We start from the raw sequence: 23,340 nt of genomic DNA on the forward strand, positions 1-23,340 counted from the left end.
TATGTTTTTGACTCCATTGTCGAAGATCACACAGCGCTCTGGCTCTGTGTGCTTTGAGTTGTCTCTGTTTGTTGTGCTCTCTTCAACTGATGTACATGCCTGTTTCTATGTCAGTACCATGTGGGTTTCATCACTGTAACTTTATAGTGTAGCTCTGAGCTTGGGATTATGATTCTGATGCCACCTGCGTTGCTTTTGTCACTTTTGAGTCTCTTCTAATTCCACCAAATTTTAGGATAATGTTTCTTTAGCTCTGTGAGAATTGACTTTGGTATTTAACTTGGGGTTGCATGAAGTCTGTTTACCAATATTGAAAGTCAGGCCATTTTGACAGTATCAGTTTTGCCTATCCAGAAATGAGGAATATCTTTTCATTTTCTGATATTTTAGTTGCCTTTTTCTGATTTGTGTAATTTCCACTGTACAACTCTTTGCTTTCTTAGGTTAACATCTACCCATTGAAGTTTTTTTGATGCAATCGTGAATGATACTGTTTTCCTAATTGCTTTTTCAGTGAGTTCTTCAATATTGTAAAACATTGCTATTGATTTTCATCTCTGTATGTGTGTGTGTGTGTTTTATCCTTGTATCTTATTAACCTTGGCTAACAGTTCTAGAATTGTGTGATGGACAGTTTTGCATTTTGTAAGCAGAGGATCATGTCATGTGCAAATAAAGGCCTTGAATGACTATATTGATCAGGAATGGTGATAAGAAGCCTCCTTGTCTTGTTCCTGTTTTTAGAGAGAAGGCTTTTAGTGTTTCCCCGTTGCATGTGATGTAAGCACGAGGATGGTCATAAATGACTTTTATCATGTTGAGATGAAAACATTCGGTACTTATTTTCTTCAGGATTTTGAGAATGAGTGTTGCATTTTATCACAGCCATTTTGCATTTTATCATAGCCGTTTTCTCAGCCTGTTTAGATGATCATGGGGTTTTGGGTCTTGCTTCTTTGTAGATGAGGAATTAGAATTATCATTTGTGTTTATTGAGCCTCTTTGTATTCAGGGGCCACAGTGCATGATGGTTTTGATAATTTGTTGCTTTTGGTTTACCAGTATCTTATTAAGGATTTTTACATCCATGTTCATTAAACAAATTGTTCTCTAATTGCCTTTCGTGGTTGTATTATTTTCTAGTTTTGTGATGAGGATAATGATAGCTTCCAAGAATGACTTTTGAAGTCCTACTTTTATTTTTACTGCAGAGTTTTTGTGTTAGATATTCACAGAAGTTGTTATAGAGTTTCATTGTGAACCCATCAGGTTCTGGGCTTTCTTAGCTGGTATTTTTTTTTTTAAGTTCTCAAATTTCCTTGCCTGATGCTAGAAGATTCAGGATTTTCATATCTTTTTGTTCTTTTTTGGTAATCCATATATATCTAAGAATCTCTCCATCTTTTCTGAGCAAAGGCTTAGCATATACTTTCATGAAATAGTTGCTAATAACTTCTTGAAGTTTGACAATGTCTATTATGATTCCACTTTTTTATTTCTAATTGTAGTATTTTATATGTTTTGGCTTTCGATAAAATTGGCTTATGTTTGATTTACTTTGTTTATTTTTTCAAAAGCTCTTCAATTCAGTGGTTCTTTTTTTCCCTCTAGTTTCTATTCATTGATTTCTGTAATGAGGTTGATAGTGTTTTTCTTTTTACTAGCTGTGTGCTTGAATTGTTCTTATTTTTCAGTGACCTTGCGATGCATCATTATGTTTTTGAGCTCATCCTATTTTGTAAAAATGAGAATATTCACTTCTCTATACTTCCTATATTGAACTAGTTTCATTGTATCTCATAAATATTGGTGCACAACTAACTCTAGGAACTGTCTTATTTCTTCCTTAATTTTCTCTATGACTCAGTGATTGTCTTTAATATCCATCTGTTTGCACAATTTCTGTAGTTTCTTTTGCTATTGATATCTACTTGCATCGCACTGTAATCTGATAGTATGCATAGTAAAATTTTTATTCTTTTGCATTTACTTAGTTGTGCTTTATTAACCAGAATATGGTCTGTCTCCAAGAAAGTACTATATGAGACTAAAGAATGTATCTTCTGTTGTCTTTTGGAACACTGTATACAGTACATCTCCAAGTGACAAACATTCAAGTTGCAAAGTTTCAGAGATGCAAATGGGACCTCACATTACAGAAAATTGTAGATGTAAAGAAATCAGAAAGGTTGCTTGTGTGTCTACCAGACACTGCTACAGTTGTGCTGTTGTGTGCTTACAGTATGTACAGCTTTACAGAGCTACATCAGAACCTGGGTTGTCTGGAAGCAAGCAGCAGTGGTATGGATGTTGCTGCTAAGAAGTGCAAAGCAATAACCATGGAAACAAAAGTGAAAATAATTAATTGCATTGTGTCTTAGTTACTTTTCTTTCTTTGCTGACACAAAATACCCAACACTGAAAATTAAGGAAGGAAAGATTTCTTTAGCTTACAGTTTGTGGAAGTTTCTTTCCATAATCAGGTGGCTCCAGGGCAGGATGGCATGGCACCAGGGCAACACATTGACAGCAGCAGCTTGCAAAAGCATCCAGAGCAATAAGGAGGAAGAGAAAGCCTCTTTCCCACCCTTATACTCTACACAGCCCACTGCCCCAATCCAGAGCAGGTGTAACACTCCCCAAATGTCTGTCCTCCTCTTTCACAGTATGAGAAAATTTACAAAGAAGGATCCTGGATCCCTGTTGAGTCTCTCGTAAAAGGTGTAAAGTTCTCAAGTTGACACAGTGTATCAACCACAACAGATAGAGGTAAAAAAAAAATAGTACACATGGCTGGTTTTTATAACATGAATCATGCAACCATGTCCACAGTTATGAAGAAAAGGAACAATATATTGAAATGTGTGTGGTCCACTGTGCCAATGAAGCCATTTTGCTGGACTTACAGAGAAATCTGACTTCCAAAATTCTCCCTGAATAGAACTCATTAATAAGTCAGGGAAATTACTGTATATATAGTAAGTCCATTTGTTTAATGTTTGGTTCAACTTTTACATTTCTTTGTTAATGTAATTTTGTTTAGTTGAAGAATTTTTGATAATGGTGTGTGTAGATCTTTTACTAAAATTGTATTGATATTTATTATATAATTTTCATTAGGTTTTTTGGGTCAAGGTTAGTCACTGTTGCTTGGCATGTTTATAAGTATTATCTCTTTCTATTGAATAAACACATTAATGTAACATTTGTTTTGCTTTCTTTTCTTTCTTTCTTTCTTTCTCTCTCTCTCTTTCTCTCTCTCTCTCTCTCTCTCTCTTTCTTTCTGTTTTTTTTTTGTGTGTGCATGTCTCCTTTGAATAGTTTTGCCTTGAAAACAGGATTACCCCTCCTGCTTGTTTTGGGTTCTCTTCGTGTTGAATATGGTTTTGCAAACTTTGATTTTTTAATCCATGGAATTTTTATTGTATGAATATCTTTGTTTGTTTGTTGCTGCAGGGTCTCACTATGTATTACAGGCTGTCCTTGAACTTGTTTATATAGCTCAGGAAGGCCTTGAACTCACAGTGATCTCCTTGTCTCAGTGTGGCTTTACAGGCACGTGTATTTCTTGCATAGAGCATACTTTTGGATTATGTTTCTTGGTCCATTCTACTAACGCAGGCCTTTTGATTAATGAGTCCATTTACATGGCAGTTATGACTGGTAAGTACTGATCTGTTCCTGTATAGTAATTTCATGTTGTTTTCTTTTCATTCTACTTGTTACCCTACATGATGTATTTGTTTGATTACATCTTTGACATTTTTAGCTTCATTTTGTCCTAAGATATACTTGAAAAGTTTTTGGAATATTTGTTAGGTGGACATAAGTATCTTTAGGATTTATTATGGAAGTATCTTATTCATCAATTTTGAGAGATAATTTTAGTCAAGGTTGGAAGTTGCTTTCCTTAAGAGCTTGAAACACTGACTTCCATGCTGCCCTTATCTTTAAGTTTTGTGCTGAGACATCCATTATAATTCTGCTGGCTTTTCCTTAATAGGCAATTCATTGCTTTGCATCAGTAACTTTTAAGATTTTGTACTTGTGCTACATGTCATTTTTAAGTATGTGGCATGGAGTAGTTTTTTCTGATCAAGGCTACTGTGATCATACTTTACCTGCTTGTATGATTTCTGCTACTTGCCTCAACAGGCTTTCTATGTCCATTCTGCTGTCTTCTGATTTTCCACTAATTACCATTCTTCTTGTATTAGTGCTCTTTGAATTTTCTAGGAGATGTCAGGTCCATTTTTCTTATCCCTCTGTACCTCTAAGGTACCTCTCAGTAAGTGATCATTGACCTCAGCCTGTCTTCTAGATTTTCAGTGTTTACATTAAATATTTTTTGAATTCCAATTGTTTTCTATTCTAGATATTCATATTTTGTAATTCTTTATATAGTTCTAAAAGCTATTTCTTATATTTTCTTTAATCTTGTTGATCATCTGTTTCAGGAGGGTCAATATTTGATTAGTTGTATGTTGTGAAATTTGCCAGTTGCCTGTGGAAGTGTTTTATCTGGATACCCTTTCAGAAATGTCTGCTGTGTGGTTTATGATTTCCTCCCTAGGGCCCTCCAAACTGGTTGCGGGGGGGGGGGCGGTATTGGGAGGTTGTGAAGGCATTTTGTTGCCTTATCTTTTCATGTTTCACTTCCTCTGTTTGTTTTTCATGATTGAGTTTACAAATTTTATGGACTGGCGTCCTGTTTTGGGGGGAGTGAATCAGTATTGTTTTTGACATCCCCACCCCAAGGTGTGTACCTGGTGGAATAGAGAGAAATCTAATGTAACTCTGATATGTTACACTGGCTGTTGTAATAAATTCAACAACAATGGAATCACATTGCAAGTGAATATTCACAAATCCTAGACACGAGTCATGAACAGCCCTTAACCAAAACAAGGAGGACTATCACTTACGTGAGTTATACTACCCTGTAGTAGTTCAGGCCACTAAATTCTGCTGGATGTAAGCGGTACAGTGCAAACATACAGCTACAGTATATGCCTTCTTTAGAAGTGGCCCTCTAACTATTACTTCCACCAAACTTGGCCTTCCAGAAGAGAATACGGGCCCCCTGATCTTCCTGTTCACAGCCCATACTTCCCAGGTGACCACAGGAGATCCATATTTAGCTCTCACTGTGTGTAGCCTATCTCCCAAAGTTCTCACTTATTCTCTGAGGAAGGCTATCAGTTCAGTGTTGTACTGAAACTCTCTCTGGGCATTGGTCACTTCCTGGCGCAGGTCGTTCTGTTGGTTTTTACCTTTGTGGCCCTGTGCTGAGGGGAACCCAGTGCTGGAGGATAGTGTGTTCAGGTCTGGGTACTCCTTACCCCTCTTTAGATGTCAGGCAGGCATCTATGTCAGCTCGGAATGCAATGCTTACTTACTGGGTTGTCCTCCAACTCTGCTTTGGGACAGGGGGCATTGGCTTTATCTGAGGGTGGGGCACTCAGCCTGAGGTTTGCTGTGTGTGCTCTGATTTTGCTGGTCATTTGACCATCCTTTAACTAGAGAAGTTTGACATCTTTTCATAAAGCACAGAAGTTGGGACTGAATTGAGAGCTTCACAGATGTGAAGCATCTGTCATAGCACTGAAATACAACCCCAGACCCTATCTTGGGACTTGAGAATCCTTACCCATAGGAATCCCATGTAATTGCTAGTACAGTTCTCTATGGTGTACAAGTAGTGTGTCACAGTTTTGATTTTTCTAATTAACCACTTGGGTCTTGACATGTCTAGTTTAGCATAAAATCTTTGTTACTTTGCTGTGGGAGCTCTCTCCTACACCCTCGTCCCTGAATTTTCCAAAAATCCAAGACATTGCTTAAGACTGAAGAATTCAGTCCTCTTTCATGAGTCAAGTGTACTTTTGTGGTTTGTGTTATTATTAAGTATCTCTCAGTGTAGTGGTGATTAACTTTTAGTCCCAGGTTGTCATTACTGACCCAGATCCCTGAGCCTTCATGGTAATACACACTTACACTTAAATTGCAGCTTGTTTTATTGTTTTGGTTTTTTTTTTTTTTTTTTTAGTATGTGTGCTTTTTTTGCTCAGTTTTTGTCCCTGAACTGGAAGCACTTTACTTTGGTGGCTGAACCTCATAGATTCGCCCCATGCATGGTAAACAAAATGACTCTTCCCACCTCCTCAGAATCCTACACGGATCCTACACATTGGTGGAGACCTTCACGGTGGCTCATGCTCTGAGACCTTCATTAGTCTTCTGCCAGAAAATAAGAGCAAGGATCATTGTAAAGTACTGGAAAGACCCAAATAATGTTTCCAAAAGAGATCAATGTTTGTTTTTTCTTTGTCACCAGGTCTTTACCGAGAAGTCTCTTTATACCAAGTAGCACCATTACATAAGTTGTAAAAGGTCCCGAATTAAGCCTTGAATTGGCAACAACTTCTGTTTGGCCTCTGAAATTGTTTACTACTGAAAATCTATTTTTGTCTTGGAATAAGGACTCTAGAATATTTACAGATTTTTGTCTCATACAGAAGCAATTAAATGAAACTCTCTGAATTCATAATAAAGAAAACTAAGCCCAGCATGATGCAATATGTCCTGCACACAAGAGGGTTTTGCCTTCCATGTCAGTTGGAGACAGACAGAAATTAAACCAGCCAATCTTTGTTAGAATCACACTCAGAGTTTTGTTGTGTAGAGGAAGAATATTAGTCCATTCCAGGTCTTTAAAAGAACTAACTCTTCACTTCATTAGTTCTCCGTATTATCTTCTTAGTGTCAGTTGCATTAATTTCTGCTCTGATCTTTATAACTTCCTCCTTTATATGGGTTTTAGTCTTGCCTTCTGCCTCTTTACCTATAAACTTGAGATGCAACATAAAGTTTTTGCTCTTTTTTTTTCTTTTAAATTTTATTTAAGGAGAAAAAAAAGCAGAGAAAGGGTATAAGTTATACAGATTTACAGAAAAAAATACACAGTAGGACATCACTAGTTAATGGATTACATATTGTCATCTTAGAGATAATTGTTCAAGTGACAAAATTAAAGCTTGTAAAGTGGACATTCCAACAATGATACTGCAAACAGTTCTGTTCAATGATCCAATAAAACTCAGTGATATCATTTTCTATCATATACACTTAAATATACATGCAGTTATATTATTCAGAGCACTTTCTTTTCCTCTCTTTTGTACAATGACTATTACACATTTTGGGTTTTATTGCTCCCATGGATGTCATTACTTTTTTGGAAGAGAGTGAAACCAAATGAGATATAACAGAGCAGAGTCAGTCAAATCAAAAGGGTGGACATAATAGATAATGTAAAAACATAATACAAGGTGATCAACAATGGTTACCATAATGCCTCCCGCTATCTCTAATAGAATTGCCTATATCATCAGTTATAATAAAATTGAACAAAACAGTAAAGAATAAAACCGACAAAACCAAAACATTGGAGACATTGTAGGTCTTCAAAAGTAGATAAAAATCATCGAGAATGGGCGACATAATGAATCTCACTATCTTCACAGCTGTTGCCTAAACTTTCGAACCTGGTACTATCCAGCAAAACACAATAGGGGGACATCAGTCAAAAACAAGATGGTGAGAGTAATACAGGGCTTTAAATCAAGATAATGGAAAGTCAAAGTGGGTTACTATAATATATCCTGCTATTTTTATTTATGTTTTCCTTAATTAAAAGGATAAAAATTAAAAAGTAAATAATGGAGTGGAGATTGAGATAAAAAAGGGCATAACAGCAAAACAGCACAGATCAAAACATAACCATTTAAGCAGAATATTGTTTCACCATCAGATAATCCTGACATAAAAGTAGTTACCATATTGTCTCTTTCCTTGAAATCCTTGAGTACAACTTCGTATACTGTAGCATTAAATATATCAAAAGAATGTAAAACCATTTAAGAGAATGACTGCATTACAGGGTATTTAGAATCAACTAACAGAAAATGAACAATGTTTTCTGTATAATCTCCTTGTCTTTAAAAGTTTTTACTTATACTATCATACATAATAAAATCCAACAAGATCCAACCTGTTTAGACCAATGGAGACAGAAGAACAAAAGCTTGATGAGACTTCAAAACTAGATGATACTAAATCAGTATTACCTATTAAGACATCATTTTCTCCAAAATAGCTGTTCCTATCATCCAATCTTCTCTGCCGCATTTCTGTTGAGTTCTTTTTCTGTCATTAGTTGTCAGTTTGTCTTCTTCATTTTGTTTTCTGCTCCATTCATTGTGGCCTCTCTGCTGCTACTTCTGGATTTTTTGTATTTTTCTTTTTTAGAATATCTTGCAGTATTCTCTGTAGAGTTGAATTGGTGGTTGCAAATTCCCCTGGTTCCTCTTTATCCTGGAAGCACCTTGTTTTTCCATCAATTTCCAGGGACAGTTGTGCAGGATATCTCAATCTTGGCTGGAGATTATTATCTTTCAAAGCTTCAATTATTTCCCCCCACAGTCTTCATGATTTGATGGTTTGTACAGAGAAATCTGCTGTAATTCTGATGGGTGTTCCCTTGTAAGTGGTCTGTTTCTTGTCTCTGACAGCTTTTAATATTCTGTTCTTGTATTGAATTTCTGGAATTTTTATTATTATATGCCTGGGTGTTGTTCTGTTTGGGTTGTAGGTGGCTGGGGTCCTGTACATCTGAGTATCTTTACCTTTTGCTAAATTAGGAAAATTCTCCTGGATTATTTCTGTGAGTAGCTTTTGTAGTTCATTTGTTTGTGTCCCTACTTCTTCTTTTATGTTCTTAATTCTTAAGTTATGGATCGTCTTATCATCTTCTAGTCTTTGTATTATTGCTGTTTGTTTCTTTGTTACTTTTAAGAAGTTTTTCATTTCATGCTCCCATATTACAAATCTGCCCTCCAGTTCAGATAGTCTGTCCTTAGTTTCTTTCAAGCTGTTATGCCAGTTTTCAATAGACTCTTTAGTTTCCTGGTAGTCCCTTTGAACCTGCTTCACATATTCTATGCTTTCTCTATTTTCTCCATCAAACAATTCTCCCCTCTTTTTCTGTTCTTCCATTCCACCATCCGTTTTTTCTTGGGTGGTGCTTAGCATTTCTCTAACTATTCTGCTTACTTCTAGCTTCAGGTCATTAATAACTTCATTCCTGAACTGATCTATGAGGCTCTCTAGATGGCGCTTAATGTCTATTGGTGCGGTGTCCGCTCTTGCCTGTTTCTCAGGATTAGGGGCCGAGGAGCCTTTCTTGTTGCTCCCTCTTCCCATATTCTTTGTTCCTTATATATGCAGGCTTATGTAGGAGGCCCAGCTTCCCTCCCTGTCAGCCACAACCTGATCGAATTGCGCCGGCTAGGTGTTCCCGCCCGCCACAGCACACCAGGAAGTTGCAGACCAGGCAGCCTACACGGGGCCCACCCCTCCAGGCCACCCTCAGGCTCTGGGATCTGGGTTGTGCTAGCCTACTGGGTCTCGGCCAGCAGCCTCACGTAGGCTAGGCACTTCTCACCAATCCCGCCTGAGAGGGGCATATGTGGCTGAAGTCGCCACAGCGCGCTGCTCCCGCAAATCTGCCCAGTCCCAGAATGCTTTCCGCTGGAGTCAAACTGTGATAGAGTGTCAGTTTCTCTTACTCACCTCACCACAAGTCAGTGCATGGCTCCCGTCCGTCCTGTTTTCAACTCTGTTCACCAATTCCCGTTCTCAGAACTTCTGCACGTCTCTCTCCCTGCCGAGCTGATGCAGATGCAGTCGCCGCGTGGCGGAAAACCCAAATTGCGGCTTCCAATGGTGCGGGGTCCAGCCTCCAGGCTGAGGCTTTTCTGTTCCTGTTCTAGCACCAGGACTGCATTCCAAGTTGGTTTCTCTCAGCCCAGTTCGTTCCTGGGTCAGCAGAGCATATCTCCACTGGTTTATTTCTCCTTACTCCGCACCATTCCTGACTTCTGAGCCAAGTCTTAGAAGCAGCCTCCATAGCTGCTGTTATCTGTCCACTATGTTCTCCCGGAAGTCCCAGTTTTTGCTCTTTCTGTTTTTCTGATGTGAGACTTCACTATTACAAATTTCCTATAGGACTACTTTCATTGCATTCCAAAGGTTTCAGGAAGTTGTATCTGCATTTTCATTTAATTGTAGACATTGTTCAATTTCTTTTTTAATTTCATCTGTGACCCATTGGTTGTTCAGGAGTATGTTATTTATTTCCATGTGTTTATGGAATTTTTGCGGTTTCTTTTGGTGTTAATTTCCAGTTTCACTGGGATGTCATCAGGAAATATGCCTGGGATAAGTTCAGTTCCTTAGTACTTACTTAAGCATATTCTGTGGGCCAGTATATGGTCTAGAGAATGTCCCATTTGCAGCTGAGAAGAACATGTATCCTAATGTTGTTCGGTGGAATGTTGTAAACACTTACCAAGTCCACTTGTTCACAGGTTTTATTCAGTTCTGATATTTGTTTGCTGATTTTTGTCTACTTGGTTTATGTCTTTGTGACAATGGGGAATTAAACAGCTCCATCACAATTGTATTAATTCTTATTTGATTTTCCCTGTCCGGTCGTGTTTGTCTGATACAGTTATGTGTTCTGCTTGAAGTTTTATTCCAGGTCTTGATATCTGTTACTTTTCTGCCATTGGCATAACTAGTTCAGTAGTAGAAGACAAATATGTTGTCCAATTTAATGAGATATTTATAAATAGACTTAGTTATAAATTATTTAAAGTTGATATGCCATGAATTATAAACCACAGAGAAGAGAAGAGCTCATAGTCCAAATTAAGACCCATTATTTTCTGGTAACTACAGCACTTGAATACTACAATCTGAAAATACACACGTTGGGTTGTAGTTGGAATTCCAAATTAGGTGAGCATTTAGGAACTACTCACCCCTTACTTTATTATTTCTGAGAGCAGGTTTCTATGTTACCTCATCAAACCTTCATGGGATTCTGGTAAACTAAATTAGCCAAGTCCTTACAGTTTATAAGACTTTGAGTCTAAGGGAAATGACTTATGCAAAAAGAAACAGCTGTTGGTTTTCGAGCCGGAGCTTGTGATTTCAAGACAGTTTCTCTTAAATTGTGCTAATCCAGCTAATGCTTGGAGCTGTCTTGCCTTTCTTGATTGATGCCTGCCTCACTTTACTTACTGTTTTTTCTTCCTTAATTACAGGTGTAATAAAGTTTTGTAGACACGACAGATTTGAAGTATTGGAGTAAAGTTTTCATATTAGATCTAACATTGTCTGAAATACGCTTAGTAATTTAATATGTTTTATAACAATTTTAAATCACTTTTTTTGCATAGAAAAAATTCTCAATGTGAAAAAAAGGAATCTTCAAATTCTGACAATAGCCCTGCAGGTAAGACTTCTCACAGTGAATTACACTTGGTGGCCCTGTCTTGATTTTCAAAGACAAAAGGATGAGTGTGAAGGCACAAACCTGTAACCCCAGCACTGGCGAGGCTGAGGCAGGAGTACCTTCTTGTGTTGAAGGCAATCCTGCACTACATAGTGAGACCCTGTCTCAAAGAACAAAAAACAAAAGACAAAAACAACAAAAAAGGAAAAGAGTAAGAAAAAATTTTGAACACAGAGGAGTTAAAACATTACTGTCAATTAAATTTATATTTCCTTAATTTTTTTAATAATTCAGAACTCAGAATTATTTAAGAAATGAATTACAAGAAAGACCTAATCTAAAACATTCCATTTATTTAATTTTTACTTCTAAAATTCTAAACACAAAAAAGAATTTTAAACCAGTGTGGCTACTTTCTGTGCACTAACATTAGAGTAAACTTTTAATATTTTAAGTAATGGATTAGACTTAGTAAAGGAATATTACTCCATGATTTTATTACTGAAAAGTGATTTTTGTGACTAAAAATAGCATGCTAAGTCACTTTTATCAGTTATTTTCCATCCTAAGTATGTCATTTATATGGATCTGTATAATTTGTTAGTCCTCAGTTCAGGAGATAATATCTATCACTGCTACTTTGATCTTGGAATTATCTCCAATTGTATACCGAGTTTCTGTAACATGGTAATGGTAGATTCAGTAACTATGTTCAATTAATAGTGTTTTCTCTTTGTTTCTTTTCTTTATCTCTTCTGTTGTCTTATTTGTAGTGGTTGCAAGTGAATCTGAGACTTCTTTAACACCAGGCAAGTACCCCTCCACTCAGGTGTATCTTTTGCTCCAAGAAGTTTGTTTTTTATATCAGGTTTTAGTTCACAGCAAAATTAAGAGGATATCCAAAAATTTCTGGTTTATTATGTGCCTCTCACACATGGGTTGCTTTCCTCAGGGGCCAGAGGCCTCCACTACATTAGAATGCTTGTTATAGACTATGATTTACAGGGGTCCATCGTTACCATCCGAAGTGTCACTTTTAGTGTTCTGTATCAGATGGCTGTTTTAAAATGTGTAGCATATTTACTGTTGCATCTATGTTTATTCTTTATTTTTTCTTAATACTGCAGAATTCAGAAGTATTTAAGAAATTCAGTATAGGAAATTAATGATCTAAATACTCCATTTATTTAATTTTTACTTCAGAAATCCCATACATGAAAAAGAGTTCTAAATCAGTATGGCTGATTTATACACACTAACATTAAAGTTTTAATTTTTTAAGTAAATGTGTTAGACTTAGTGAAAGAAAATTATAATATGGTTATATCACTAAAAAGTGAATTTTTGTCTAGAACTAATATGTTAAGTCACTTTTCTCAATTATTTTCACTTAGTTGTGTCATTTATATTTTTCTGGATATTTTCCCATTCTTTGCTTTAGGAGATTGTACCTATACTGTGGTGCTTTGATCTTGGAATTATGTGAATTTGTATACTGAGCTTCTGTAACATGATACTAGTAGATTTAGTAACTATTTTCATTTAATAGATTTTAACCTATGTTTCTTTCTTTTCTCCTGTATGCTTTTCTTTTCTTTTGTCTTCTTTTTTGCAGTGGTTGCAATTAAAATGGAGGCTCCATCCATGCCAGGCAAGTGCTCTATCAGTGAGCTGTACCCTTTGCACTAAGATTTTTTTTAAAATCAGGTTTAATTTTGCAGCAAAATTGAAAGCAAGATCCAGAGATTTTTGTTAGATCACGTGCCACTTGCACATGGGTAGCCTCCCTCCACAGGCAGTGCCCTCCGCTAAAGTAGTACACTTGGTATAGACAATGACTTACACTGGCCTATCATTACCAAGCAAAGTCAGCAGTCAGTGTTAGGATTCACTGTTAGTGTTCCCCATCTCATGGGTGTACTGTAAGGTGAAGTGTATATTTGCAGTTCAATTTATATTTGTGTTTAATTTTTTGTTAATATTCCACATTTAGAAGAATTTAGGAAATGGATTATAGGAAATTTATAACCTAAAATACTTCATTCATTTAATTTTGCTTGAATTCGTATACATGAAAAAGTTTTAAATCACTATGGCTACTTTGTGTGAATTACGATTAAACTTTTAATATTTTGAATAAATATGTTTGACTTAGTAAAAGAATATTACTACAAGAGTGTATTACTGAAAAGTGATTTTTGTGACTAAAATTAAAATGTTGTCACTCTTATGAATTATTTTCCCACTTAAGTATTTAATTTATATGGCTTTGTATAATATTCCACTCTTTGGTTTAGGAGATGATACTAATAGTGTGCTACTTTGATCTTGGAATTATCTCCTATTGTACATTGAGTTTCTATAACATGGAAATACTTTCAATACCTATCTTTAATTAATAGCTTTTCTTCTTTGTTTCTTCTCTTCTGTTTTCTTTTCGGTTCCATTCTTTTCTTTTTTGCAGTGGTTGCCAAAAAACCTGAGATTCCATTCGTACCAGGCAAGTGCTGTACCATGGAGTTGTACCCTTTGCACTATAAACTGTTTTTTTTAAATTTTAGGCTTAAGTTCACAGCAAAATTGAAAGGAAGATCCAGAGATTTGCAGTTGATCATGTGCCTCTCACACATAAGTTGCCTCCCTCTATGGCCAGTGCCATCCCTTAGACTAGAACACTTGTTATAGACAGTGACTTAAACCGGTCCATTATTATAATCCAAATCTGCAGGTAATATTAGTTTCACTGTTAGTGTTCTCCATCTGATGGGTCTACTCAACTGTGTAGTGCATTTAGTGTTGAACTTATGTTTGTTCTTAATTTTTTAATAGTGCAAAATTCAGAAGTATTTAAGAAATGCAGTATAGAAAATTTTTATCTGAAATACTCCATTTATTTAAGTTTTACTTCTGAAATCCTAAACATGAAAAAGAGTTACAAATCCGTATGGCTACTTTCTATGTACTAATATTTTAGCAAAGTGTTAATATATTAATAAATGCATTAATCTTTGTGAAAGCGTATTATTACACAGTTGTATCAGAAGTGATTTTTGTTACTAAAAAAAGTGTTAAGTCACTTCTCAGTTATTTTTTCACCCAAGTTTATAACTTATATTGTTCTCCATATTTTCCTACTCATTTATGAGACGTTACCTGTACTGTGCTAGTTTGATTTTGGAATCATCTCTAATTGTATACTGAGTTTCTGTAACATGGTAGTAGTGGATTCAGTAACTACCTGTAATTAACAGTTTTTTGTCTTTCTTTCTCTCTTTCTCTCTTTCTCTCTTTCTCTCTCTGTCTTTCTTTCTTTCTTTCTTTCTTTCTTTCTTTCTTTCTTTCTTTCTTTCTTTCTTAATGTTTTTGCTTTTCATTTTTGCAGATATAACCTTACCTGGGACTCCATCCTTGCCAGGCAAGTTCTCTACAACTGAGCTGTGTCCTTTGCACTAAGAACTTTGTTTTTTAAATTAGGATTAAGTTCAAAGAAAAGTTGAGAGGAAGATCCAGACATTTCGGTTGATCATGTGCCTCTCACAGATGGATTCCCTCCCTTCACAGGCAGTGTGCTCCCTTCGAGTAGTACACTCCTTATAGATGATGACTTACCCTGGTCCATCGTTGCCATCCAAAGTCTGCAATTAACACTAAGGTTCACTGTTAGTGTTCTCCATCTGATGGATCTGTTCAAATGTGTAGTGTATTTGCTGTTGCATTTATATTTGTTCTTAATTTTGTGTTAAATTCCACAATTCATAAGTATTTAAGACATGAAGTGTAGGAAATTATAATTTAAAATATGCCTTTTATTGAATTTTAACTTCTGTAATCCTGTACATGAAAAGGTGTTTTAAATCAGTCTGTCTAGTATCTGTGCACTAACATTATAGTGAAGTTTTAATATTTTAATAAATGCATTAGACCTAGTAAAACCATTTTACTACATGATTGTATCACTAAGAAGTGATTGTTGTGAATAAAAATAAAATGTTAAGTCACCTATCAATTATTTTCTTGCCTAAGTATGTGACTTATATTGTTCTATATATTTTCCTATTCTTTGGTTTAGGAGATGATACCTATTCTGTGCTACTTTGACCTTGTAATTATCTCCAGGTATATACTGAGTTTCTGTAACATGGTAGTAGTAGTTTCGGTAACTACATTTAATTAACAGCTTTTTCCTGTGTTGTTTTCTTTTGTCTTCCCTTTTGCAGAGCCTCAACCTTTTCCTGTGGCTCCATTCAGGCCAGGCAAGTGCGCTATCACTGAGGTGTATCCTTTACACTAAGAAGTTTGCTTTTTTCTATCAGGTTTAAGTTCACTGCAAAATTGAAAGGAAGCTCCAGAGATTTGCAGTTGATCATGTGCCTCTCACACATAGGTTGCCTCCTTCCATGGCCAGTGCGCTCCCCTAGAGTAGTACACTTGTGATAGACGATGACTTAACCACGAGTCTACCCTTATCCTTAAAATCTGAATCTGCAGTTAATGTTAGGGTTCACTGTTAGTGTTCTCCATCTGATGGGTCTATTCAAATGTGTAGAGTATTTACTGTTGCATTTATGTTTGTTCTTAATTGTTTGTTAATACTCCATATTCAGAAGAATTTAGGAGATGATTATAGGAAATTTTAAATCCAAATGTTACACTTCTTTAATTTCTACTTCTGAAATCCTATACATGAAAAATAGTTTTAAATTAGTATGGTTACTTTGTGTGTACTAACATTAGAGTAAACTTTTAATTTTTTAAGTAAATGTGTTAGATTTAGTAAAAGAATATTACTACATGGTTGTATTACTGAAAAGTGATTTTTGTGATTAAAAATAAAATTTTAAGTCACTTATTAATGTTTATTTTTCCACTAAAGTATGTAATTTATATTATTCTGTGTAAGGTCCTGCTCTTTGGTTTAAGAGATGATATCTATACACTGTTACTATGTTTTTGAATTATCTCCAATTGTATACTAAATTTCTGTATCATGGTAATAGTAGATTCATTAACTTACTTTATATAATACCTTTTTTCTTTGTTTCTTTGTTTATTCTCTTTTTTTTTTTTTCTGTTTCATTGTCTTCCTTTTTGCAGTGGTTGCCACTCAACCCGAGACTCCACTCAAGTCAGGCAAGTGCTCTACCACAGAGCTGTACCCTTTTCACTAAGAACTTTGTTTTTTATGTCTGGCTTAGGTTCACAGCAAAGTTGAAAGGAGGATCCAGAGAGCTTTGATTGATCATGTCCCTCTCACACAAAGTGTTTTGCTTCCCTCCATGGCCAGTGCCCGCCCCTAGAGGAGTAGCCTTGTTACAGATGATGACTTACAGTGGTCCTTCGTTACGTTATCATCTAACGTTGGCAGTTAACATTAGGGCAAACTGTTGGCGTTCTCCATCTGATGGGTCTATTCAAATGTGTAGTATATTTCCTGCTGCATTTATATTTGTTCTTGTTTTTTTCTTAATACTGCAGAATTCAGAAGTATTTAAGAAATTAAGTGTAGGAAAATTTTATTCCAAAATACTCCATTTATTAATTTTTACTTCTGAAATCCTATACATGAAAAGAGTTTTAAATCACTATGTTTAGTGTCTGTGTAATAACATATAGTGAAGGTTTAATATGTTAATAAATGCATTAGACTTAATAAAAACCATATTACTGTATGATTGTATCACTGAGAAGAGTTTTTTGTGACTAAAAATAAAATGTTAAGTCACTTATACATTATTTTCCCACCCAAGATTTTAACTTACGTTGTTCTCCATATTTTCCTATTATTCAGTTTAAGAGATGATATCTAGTCTGTGCTACTTTGATCTTGTAATTATCTCCAGGGGTATACTGAGTTTCTGTATCTTCTGCAGTAGTGGGTTCAGTAACTATCTTTAATTAACAGCTTTGTTTCTTCTCTTTTATTTTTTATGTGTTCTTTTTTCCAGGGATTGGTAGACCTGACACTCCACTCATGCAAGGCAAGTGCCCCTCCACTGAACTGTACCCTTTGCACTATGAACATTTATAAACATCAGGATTAAGTTCACGGCAAAATTGAAAGGAAGATCCAGAGATTTCCAGTAGACTGTGTGCCTCTCACACATGAGTTGCCTCCCTCCACAGGCAGTGCCCTCCTCTAAAGTAGTACACTTAGTGTAAGACAATGACTTACACTGGCCCATCATTACCAAGTGAAGTCTGCAGTCAGTGTTAGGATTCACTGTTTGTGTTCCCCATCTCATGGTTCTATTGTAATGTGAAGTGTATTTACAGTTCAATTTATATTTGTGTTTAATTTTTTGTTAATACTCCATATTTAGAAGAATTTAGGAAATGAATTATAGGAAATTTATAACCTAAAATACTTCATTCATTTAATTTTCCTTGAATTCCTGTACATGAAAATGTTTTAAATCACTATGGCTACTTTGTGTGAATTACGATTAAACTTTTAATATTTTAAACAAATGTGTTTGACTTAAAAATGTTGCCCCTCTTATGAATTATTTTCCCACTTAAGTATTTAATTTATATGGCTTTGTATAATATTCCACTCTTTGGTTTAGGAGATGATACTAATAGTGTGCTACTTTGATCTTGGAATTATCTCCTATTGTACATTGAGTTTCTATAACGTGGTAATACTTTCAATACCTATCTTTAATTAATAGGTTTTATTCTTTGTTTCTTCTCTTCTGTTTTCTTTTCTTTTTTTTTTTTTTTTTAATTTTTATTTAAGGAGAAAAGAAAAGAAAAAAAAAACAGTGAAGGGTACAAGTTATACAGATTTACAGAAGAAAAAAATGCGCAGTAGGAAATCACTAGTTAATAGATTACATATTGCCATCTTAGAAATAATTGTTCAAGTCACAGAATTAAAGTTTGTAGAGTGGACATTCCAACAATGATACTGCAAACAGTTCTGTTCAATGATCCAATAGAACTCTGTGATATCATTTTCTGTCTTATACATTTAAATATACATGCAGTTATATAGTTTAGAGCATTTTCTTTTCCTCTCTTTTGTACAGTGACTATTACACATTTTGGGTTTCATTGCTCCCACTGTTCTTATTGCTTTTTTGGAAGAGAGTAAAACCAAATGTGACATAACAGAACAGAATCGGTCAAGTCAAAAGGGTGGATATAATAGATAATATAAAAACATAATACAAGGTGATCAACAATGGTTACCCTAATGCCTCCCGCTATTTCTAATAGAATTGCCTATATCATTAGTTGTAATACTATTGAACAAAACCGTAAAGGATAAAACCGACAAAACCAAAACATTGGAGATATTGTAGGTCTTCAAAAGTAGATAGAAGTCAACGAGAATGGGCGTTATAATGAATCTCATTACCTTCTCAGCTGATGCCTAAACTTTCGAACCTGATACTATTCAGCAAAACAGAATAGAGGAACCTCAGTCAAAAACAAGATGGTGAGAGTAATACAGGGCTTCAAATCGAGAAAATAGAAAGTCAAAGTGGGTTACTATATTATATCCTGCTATATTTTTCCCTTTAATTAAATGGATAACAATAAAAAAGTATATAATGGAGTGGAGATTGAGAAAAAGAAAAAGAGGGCATAACAGCGAAACAGGGCAGATCAAAACATAACCTTTTAAGCAGAATAGTGTTTCACCACCAGATATTTCCGACTTAAAAATAGTTACCATATTGACTCCCTCCCTGAAGTCCTTGAGTACAACTTCATATACTGTAGCATTAAGTATATCAAAACAATGTAAAACCATTTAAGAGAATGACAGCATTATAGAGTATTTGGAATTGACTAACAGAAAATGAACAATGGTCTCTGTATAATCTCCTTGTCTTTAAAAGGTTTTTGCTTATACTAACGTACATAACAAAATCCAATAAGATACAACCTGGTTAGACCATTGGAGACAGAAGAACAAAAGCTAGATGAGACTTCAAAACAAGATGGTACTGAATCAGCATTACCTATTAAGATGTCATTTTCTCAAAAATAGCTGTTCCTATCATCCAATCTTCTCTGTCTCATTTCTGTTGAGCTCTTTTTCTGTCAGTAGCTGTCAGTTTGTCTTCTTCATTTTGTTCTCTGCTCCATTCGTTGTGGCCTCCCTGCCACTATTTCTGGGTTCTTTGTATTTTTCTTTTTTTAGAATATCCTGCAATACTTTCTGTAGAGTTGAATTGGTGGTTGCAAATTCCCCCTGTTCCTCTTTATCCTGGAAGCACCTCGTTTTTCCATCAATTTCCAGGGACAGTTGTGCAGGATATCTCAATCTTGGCTGGAGATTATTATCTTTCAAAGCTTGAATTATTTCCCCCCATGCTCTTCGTGATTTGATGGTTTGTGAAGAGAAATCTGCTGTAATTCTGATGGGTGTTCCTTTGTAAGTGATCTGTTTCTTGTCTCTTACAGCTTTTAATATTCTGTTCTTGTATTGAATTTCTGGGATTTTTATTATTATATGCCTGGGTGTTTCTCTGTTAGGGTTGTAGGTAGCTGGGGTCCTGTATGCCTCATACAGCTGAGTATCTTTACCTTTTGCTAAATTAGGAAAATTCTGGATTATTTCTGTGAGTAGCTTTTGTAATTCACTTGTTTGTGTCCCTACTTCTTCTTCTATGTTCTTAATCCTTAAGTTGTGGCTCCTCTTATCATCTTCTTGTCTTTGTATTATTGCTGTTTGTTTCTTTGTTATTTTTAAGAAGTTTTTCATTTCATTCTCCCATATTTCAAGTCTGCCCTCCAGTTCAGATAGTCTGTCCTTAGTTTCTTTCAAGCTGTTATGCCAGTCTTGTATAGACTTATTAATTTCTTGATAGTCCCTTTGAACCTGCTTCACATACTCAATGCTTTCTCTGTTTTCTCCATCAAGCAATTCTCCCCTCTTTTTCTGTTCTTCCATTCCACCATCTGTTTTTTCCTGGGTGGTGTTTAGCATTTCTCTAACTATTCTGCATACTTCTAGCTTCAGATCATTGATAACTTCATTCCTGAATTGGTCTATGAGGCTCTCAATATGGTGCTTAATGTATACTGGTGCGGCGTCCATTATTGCCTGTTTCTCAGGATTGGGGGCCGAGGAGCTTTTTTTGTTGCTTCCCTTCCCCATATTTTTTGTTCCTTATAAAATTCAATCTTACAAAGGAGGCCTGGCTTCCCTGCCTGTCAGCCACAGCCTGATCAAATTGCGCTGGCTAGTTGTTCCCGCCCACCGCTGCGCACCAGGGAGTCGGAGGAGGCAGCCTACGTGGAAGTCAGTCGCTCCTCCGGGCCATCGTCCGGCTCTGGGATCTGGGTTAGGCTAGTCTAGCCTAGAGAGTCCGCCAGCAGCGTCACTCAGGCCAGGCACTTTTCTCCAATCCCGTCCGAGAGGGGAATGGCGCCCAGAGAGATCTCCGCTAGAGTCAAACTGTGGTGGGGGGTCAGATTCTCACTCACCTCGCCACCAGTCAGTTTTCGTGTACACCTCTGTCCGTCCTTTTTTTCGACTCCGTTCTCCCGTTCCCAGAGCTCGGCGCTCCCAGAGCTCGGCGCGTCTCTCCTTGCTGAGCCGCTGTGGAGGTAGCCGGCCGCCGCACGGCGGGAAATCCAAACCGGTTTCCGATGGCGCGGAGTCGAGCCTCCACACCGAGATTTTTCTGTTCCTATTTTAGCGCCAGGACTGTATTCCAAGTTGGATTCTCTCAGCCCAGTTCGTTCCTGAGTCAGCAGAGCATATCTCTACTGATTCGTGTCTCCCTAGTCCGCATTATTTCTGGCCTCTGAGCCGAACCTTTCAGAGAGCCTCTGGTAGTTGCTGTTGTCTGTCCGCCATGTTCTCCTCGAATCTTCTCTTCTGTTTTCTTTTCGGTTCCATTCTTTTCTTTTTTGCAGTGGTTGCCAAAAAACCTGAGATTCCATTTATATCAGGCAAGTGCTCTACCACAGAGTTGTACTCTTTGTACTATAAACTGTTTTTTTTTTAATATCAGGCTTAAGTTCACAGCAAAATTGAAAGGAAGATCCAGAGATTTGCAGTTGATCATGTACCTCTCACACATGAGTTGCCTCCCTCCATGGCCGTTGCTGTCCTCTAGAGTAGTACACTTGTTGTAGATGATGACTTACACTGGTCCTTGGTTCCCATCCAAAGTCTGCATTTAACACTAAGTTTCACTGTTAACATTCTTCATGTGATGGTGGATTGAAATTTGTTGTGTGTTTCCTTTAGCAGTGTCATGCCTCAGACAGCTCCTTTGTGCTATTTGTTCATTGGCTCCCTGGCCCTGCACCACCCCAACAATACTGCAAACAACTGAACTTTTCATTTTCCTGGCAGTGATCATTTTAGCAGATCTGCTCCATCATTGAAATGATACAGTGGATAATTTTTGAAGATTAAAAGCAATAACTGTTCAAGCTAACTGAATGTAGCCAATAAAGCTGTTACTTGAACTGCCTTTTTTCCTCTTATTGGGGATGTTGCTAGGGACTGAAGCCAGTGCTTTGGCCATTCCAGGTAAATGATTTACCATGGAGCTATACCTCCAGCCTTAGTTTTTGTGTTTTTGATGCTTGTATGAATATGCACTGATGGCATGTGCTCCACATGCTGAGCTGGCCTGCTTTCTATGTGGATTCCTCATCATGAGGAGGGTTGACAAAAGTGACATCATGCTGAACTTCAGAGCATGAACTGCACCACCTTGTTCTGTTGGGTCCAGACAGAACCTTTGAGAATGGAAGCAGACACTGGCGAGTGCTGTGCTTCTCAAAGTGCCTCAGGTCTTTCCTTCTTACCTGGAGATGGGAAGTAAGATGAGGGAGTAATGAAAGCTATAGGTGAGTCAAAATGCTCCTCTTCCTTTAAGTGCAAGTCATGTTAAGTTAGTAAAACATGACCGATTTTATCATTATTATTATTGGTCCTCACTCCTTCAGTACTAGGGACTCAGTGGTCTTGTGCGTGCTGTGCACACATGTTTACCACTGAGTCCGACCACAGCCCTGACTGTGTATGAATAGGTTCTCTGTCACGGGAAATCAGAGGCTTTTGGTTCTTTGTGTTGTTTTGTTTTTTTCCCAAAGTTTACATGACGTAAAATTTTGTCTTTCACTTGTCACATTCTGAGAGGCTCAGTGAGTTAGTGGTTTCATTTGTATGTTTTCATTATTCCATGTAAGATAGTGCTCCCTGGCAGCTGGTTGCAACCTCCCCAGTGCTGGCTTTTAAGCTTTTCAGACTGGACCAGCTTGTAAGGGCTTGAGCTCTGAAGTGGTTCTTTCCATGGGAAGTAAGATAGCAGGTGAACTTGAGCCCTGTTTGTATCACACATATGACAGAGAAACCAGGGAGAACTAAGGGAGCTCCTTAGCATCTTCCTTAGGAGAGGAATAGCAAGAGTAAGTGCACAGACTTCTCCTGAGCTCTTCTCCACTGAGAGCTGGAAATCATTGCAATGGTGCTTGTTTCAGGTGTGCTTCCCATATTTTGCCATGCTGCAAATTAGAATGCCCTTTACAGCTTCCTTGAGCTAAAGTATTTCCTCTTCAAACTCTACAGTTCCAACTGAATGCTACAGCAGCTGCCTTGTGTCTTAAGAAAATAAGTGTATCTTTTATGATCGTTCCTAGTGCCACTACTCTAGGAAAGTCATGTTCTTTGTTTGCCATGTCAGCTTATGCCAGCGATACTGCTAATGGTACCATTTCTGTCAATATAATACCTTTAGGTAGGATGTCATTGTGCACAGCACTATTGCTCATTTAGCTATCAAATGTAGATAAATTCTCTTCTTCCCTGCATTTCTTAAAAATAGGAAGTGAGATTTCTTAATGCATTGCATATCAATAGCATAATTAATACTGATTATAGAATGGGCTACAGATGTAGCCCAAAAGACTATTTTGTGTCAAAACATCAGAGTTATACTTTTAATAGTTTATATTTTTGTTAATTCAAAATGTATTTTACCTTTTTCTTGAATAGTGTG

At 36.6% G+C, this 23,340-nt stretch overlaps 1 protein-coding gene across 1 annotated transcript in view; it reads left to right on the plus strand.

The window, feature by feature from the left end:
• LOC134474726 (putative ankyrin repeat domain-containing protein 30B-like) overlaps positions 1-12,377 on the plus strand; it is a 39,483-nt gene extending 27,106 nt beyond the window's left edge. Inside the window, exons 8-9 of the mRNA XM_063243248.1 lie at positions 11,307-11,362; positions 12,136-12,377. Coding sequence (XP_063099318.1) covers positions 11,307-11,362; positions 12,136-12,353 — 274 coding nt within the window. The 3' untranslated portion in view covers positions 12,354-12,377. The remainder of the gene's footprint in view (positions 1-11,306; positions 11,363-12,135) is intronic.
• The last annotated feature ends 10,963 nt before the right edge of the window (positions 12,378-23,340 follow it).

Source organism: Cavia porcellus, unplaced genomic scaffold, assembly GCF_034190915.1.
Source record: "Cavia porcellus strain 051 isolate PalLab524CR breed Dunkin Hartley unplaced genomic scaffold, mCavPor4.1 scaffold_37, whole genome shotgun sequence".
NCBI classification, from domain to species: domain Eukaryota; kingdom Metazoa; phylum Chordata; class Mammalia; order Rodentia; family Caviidae; genus Cavia; species Cavia porcellus.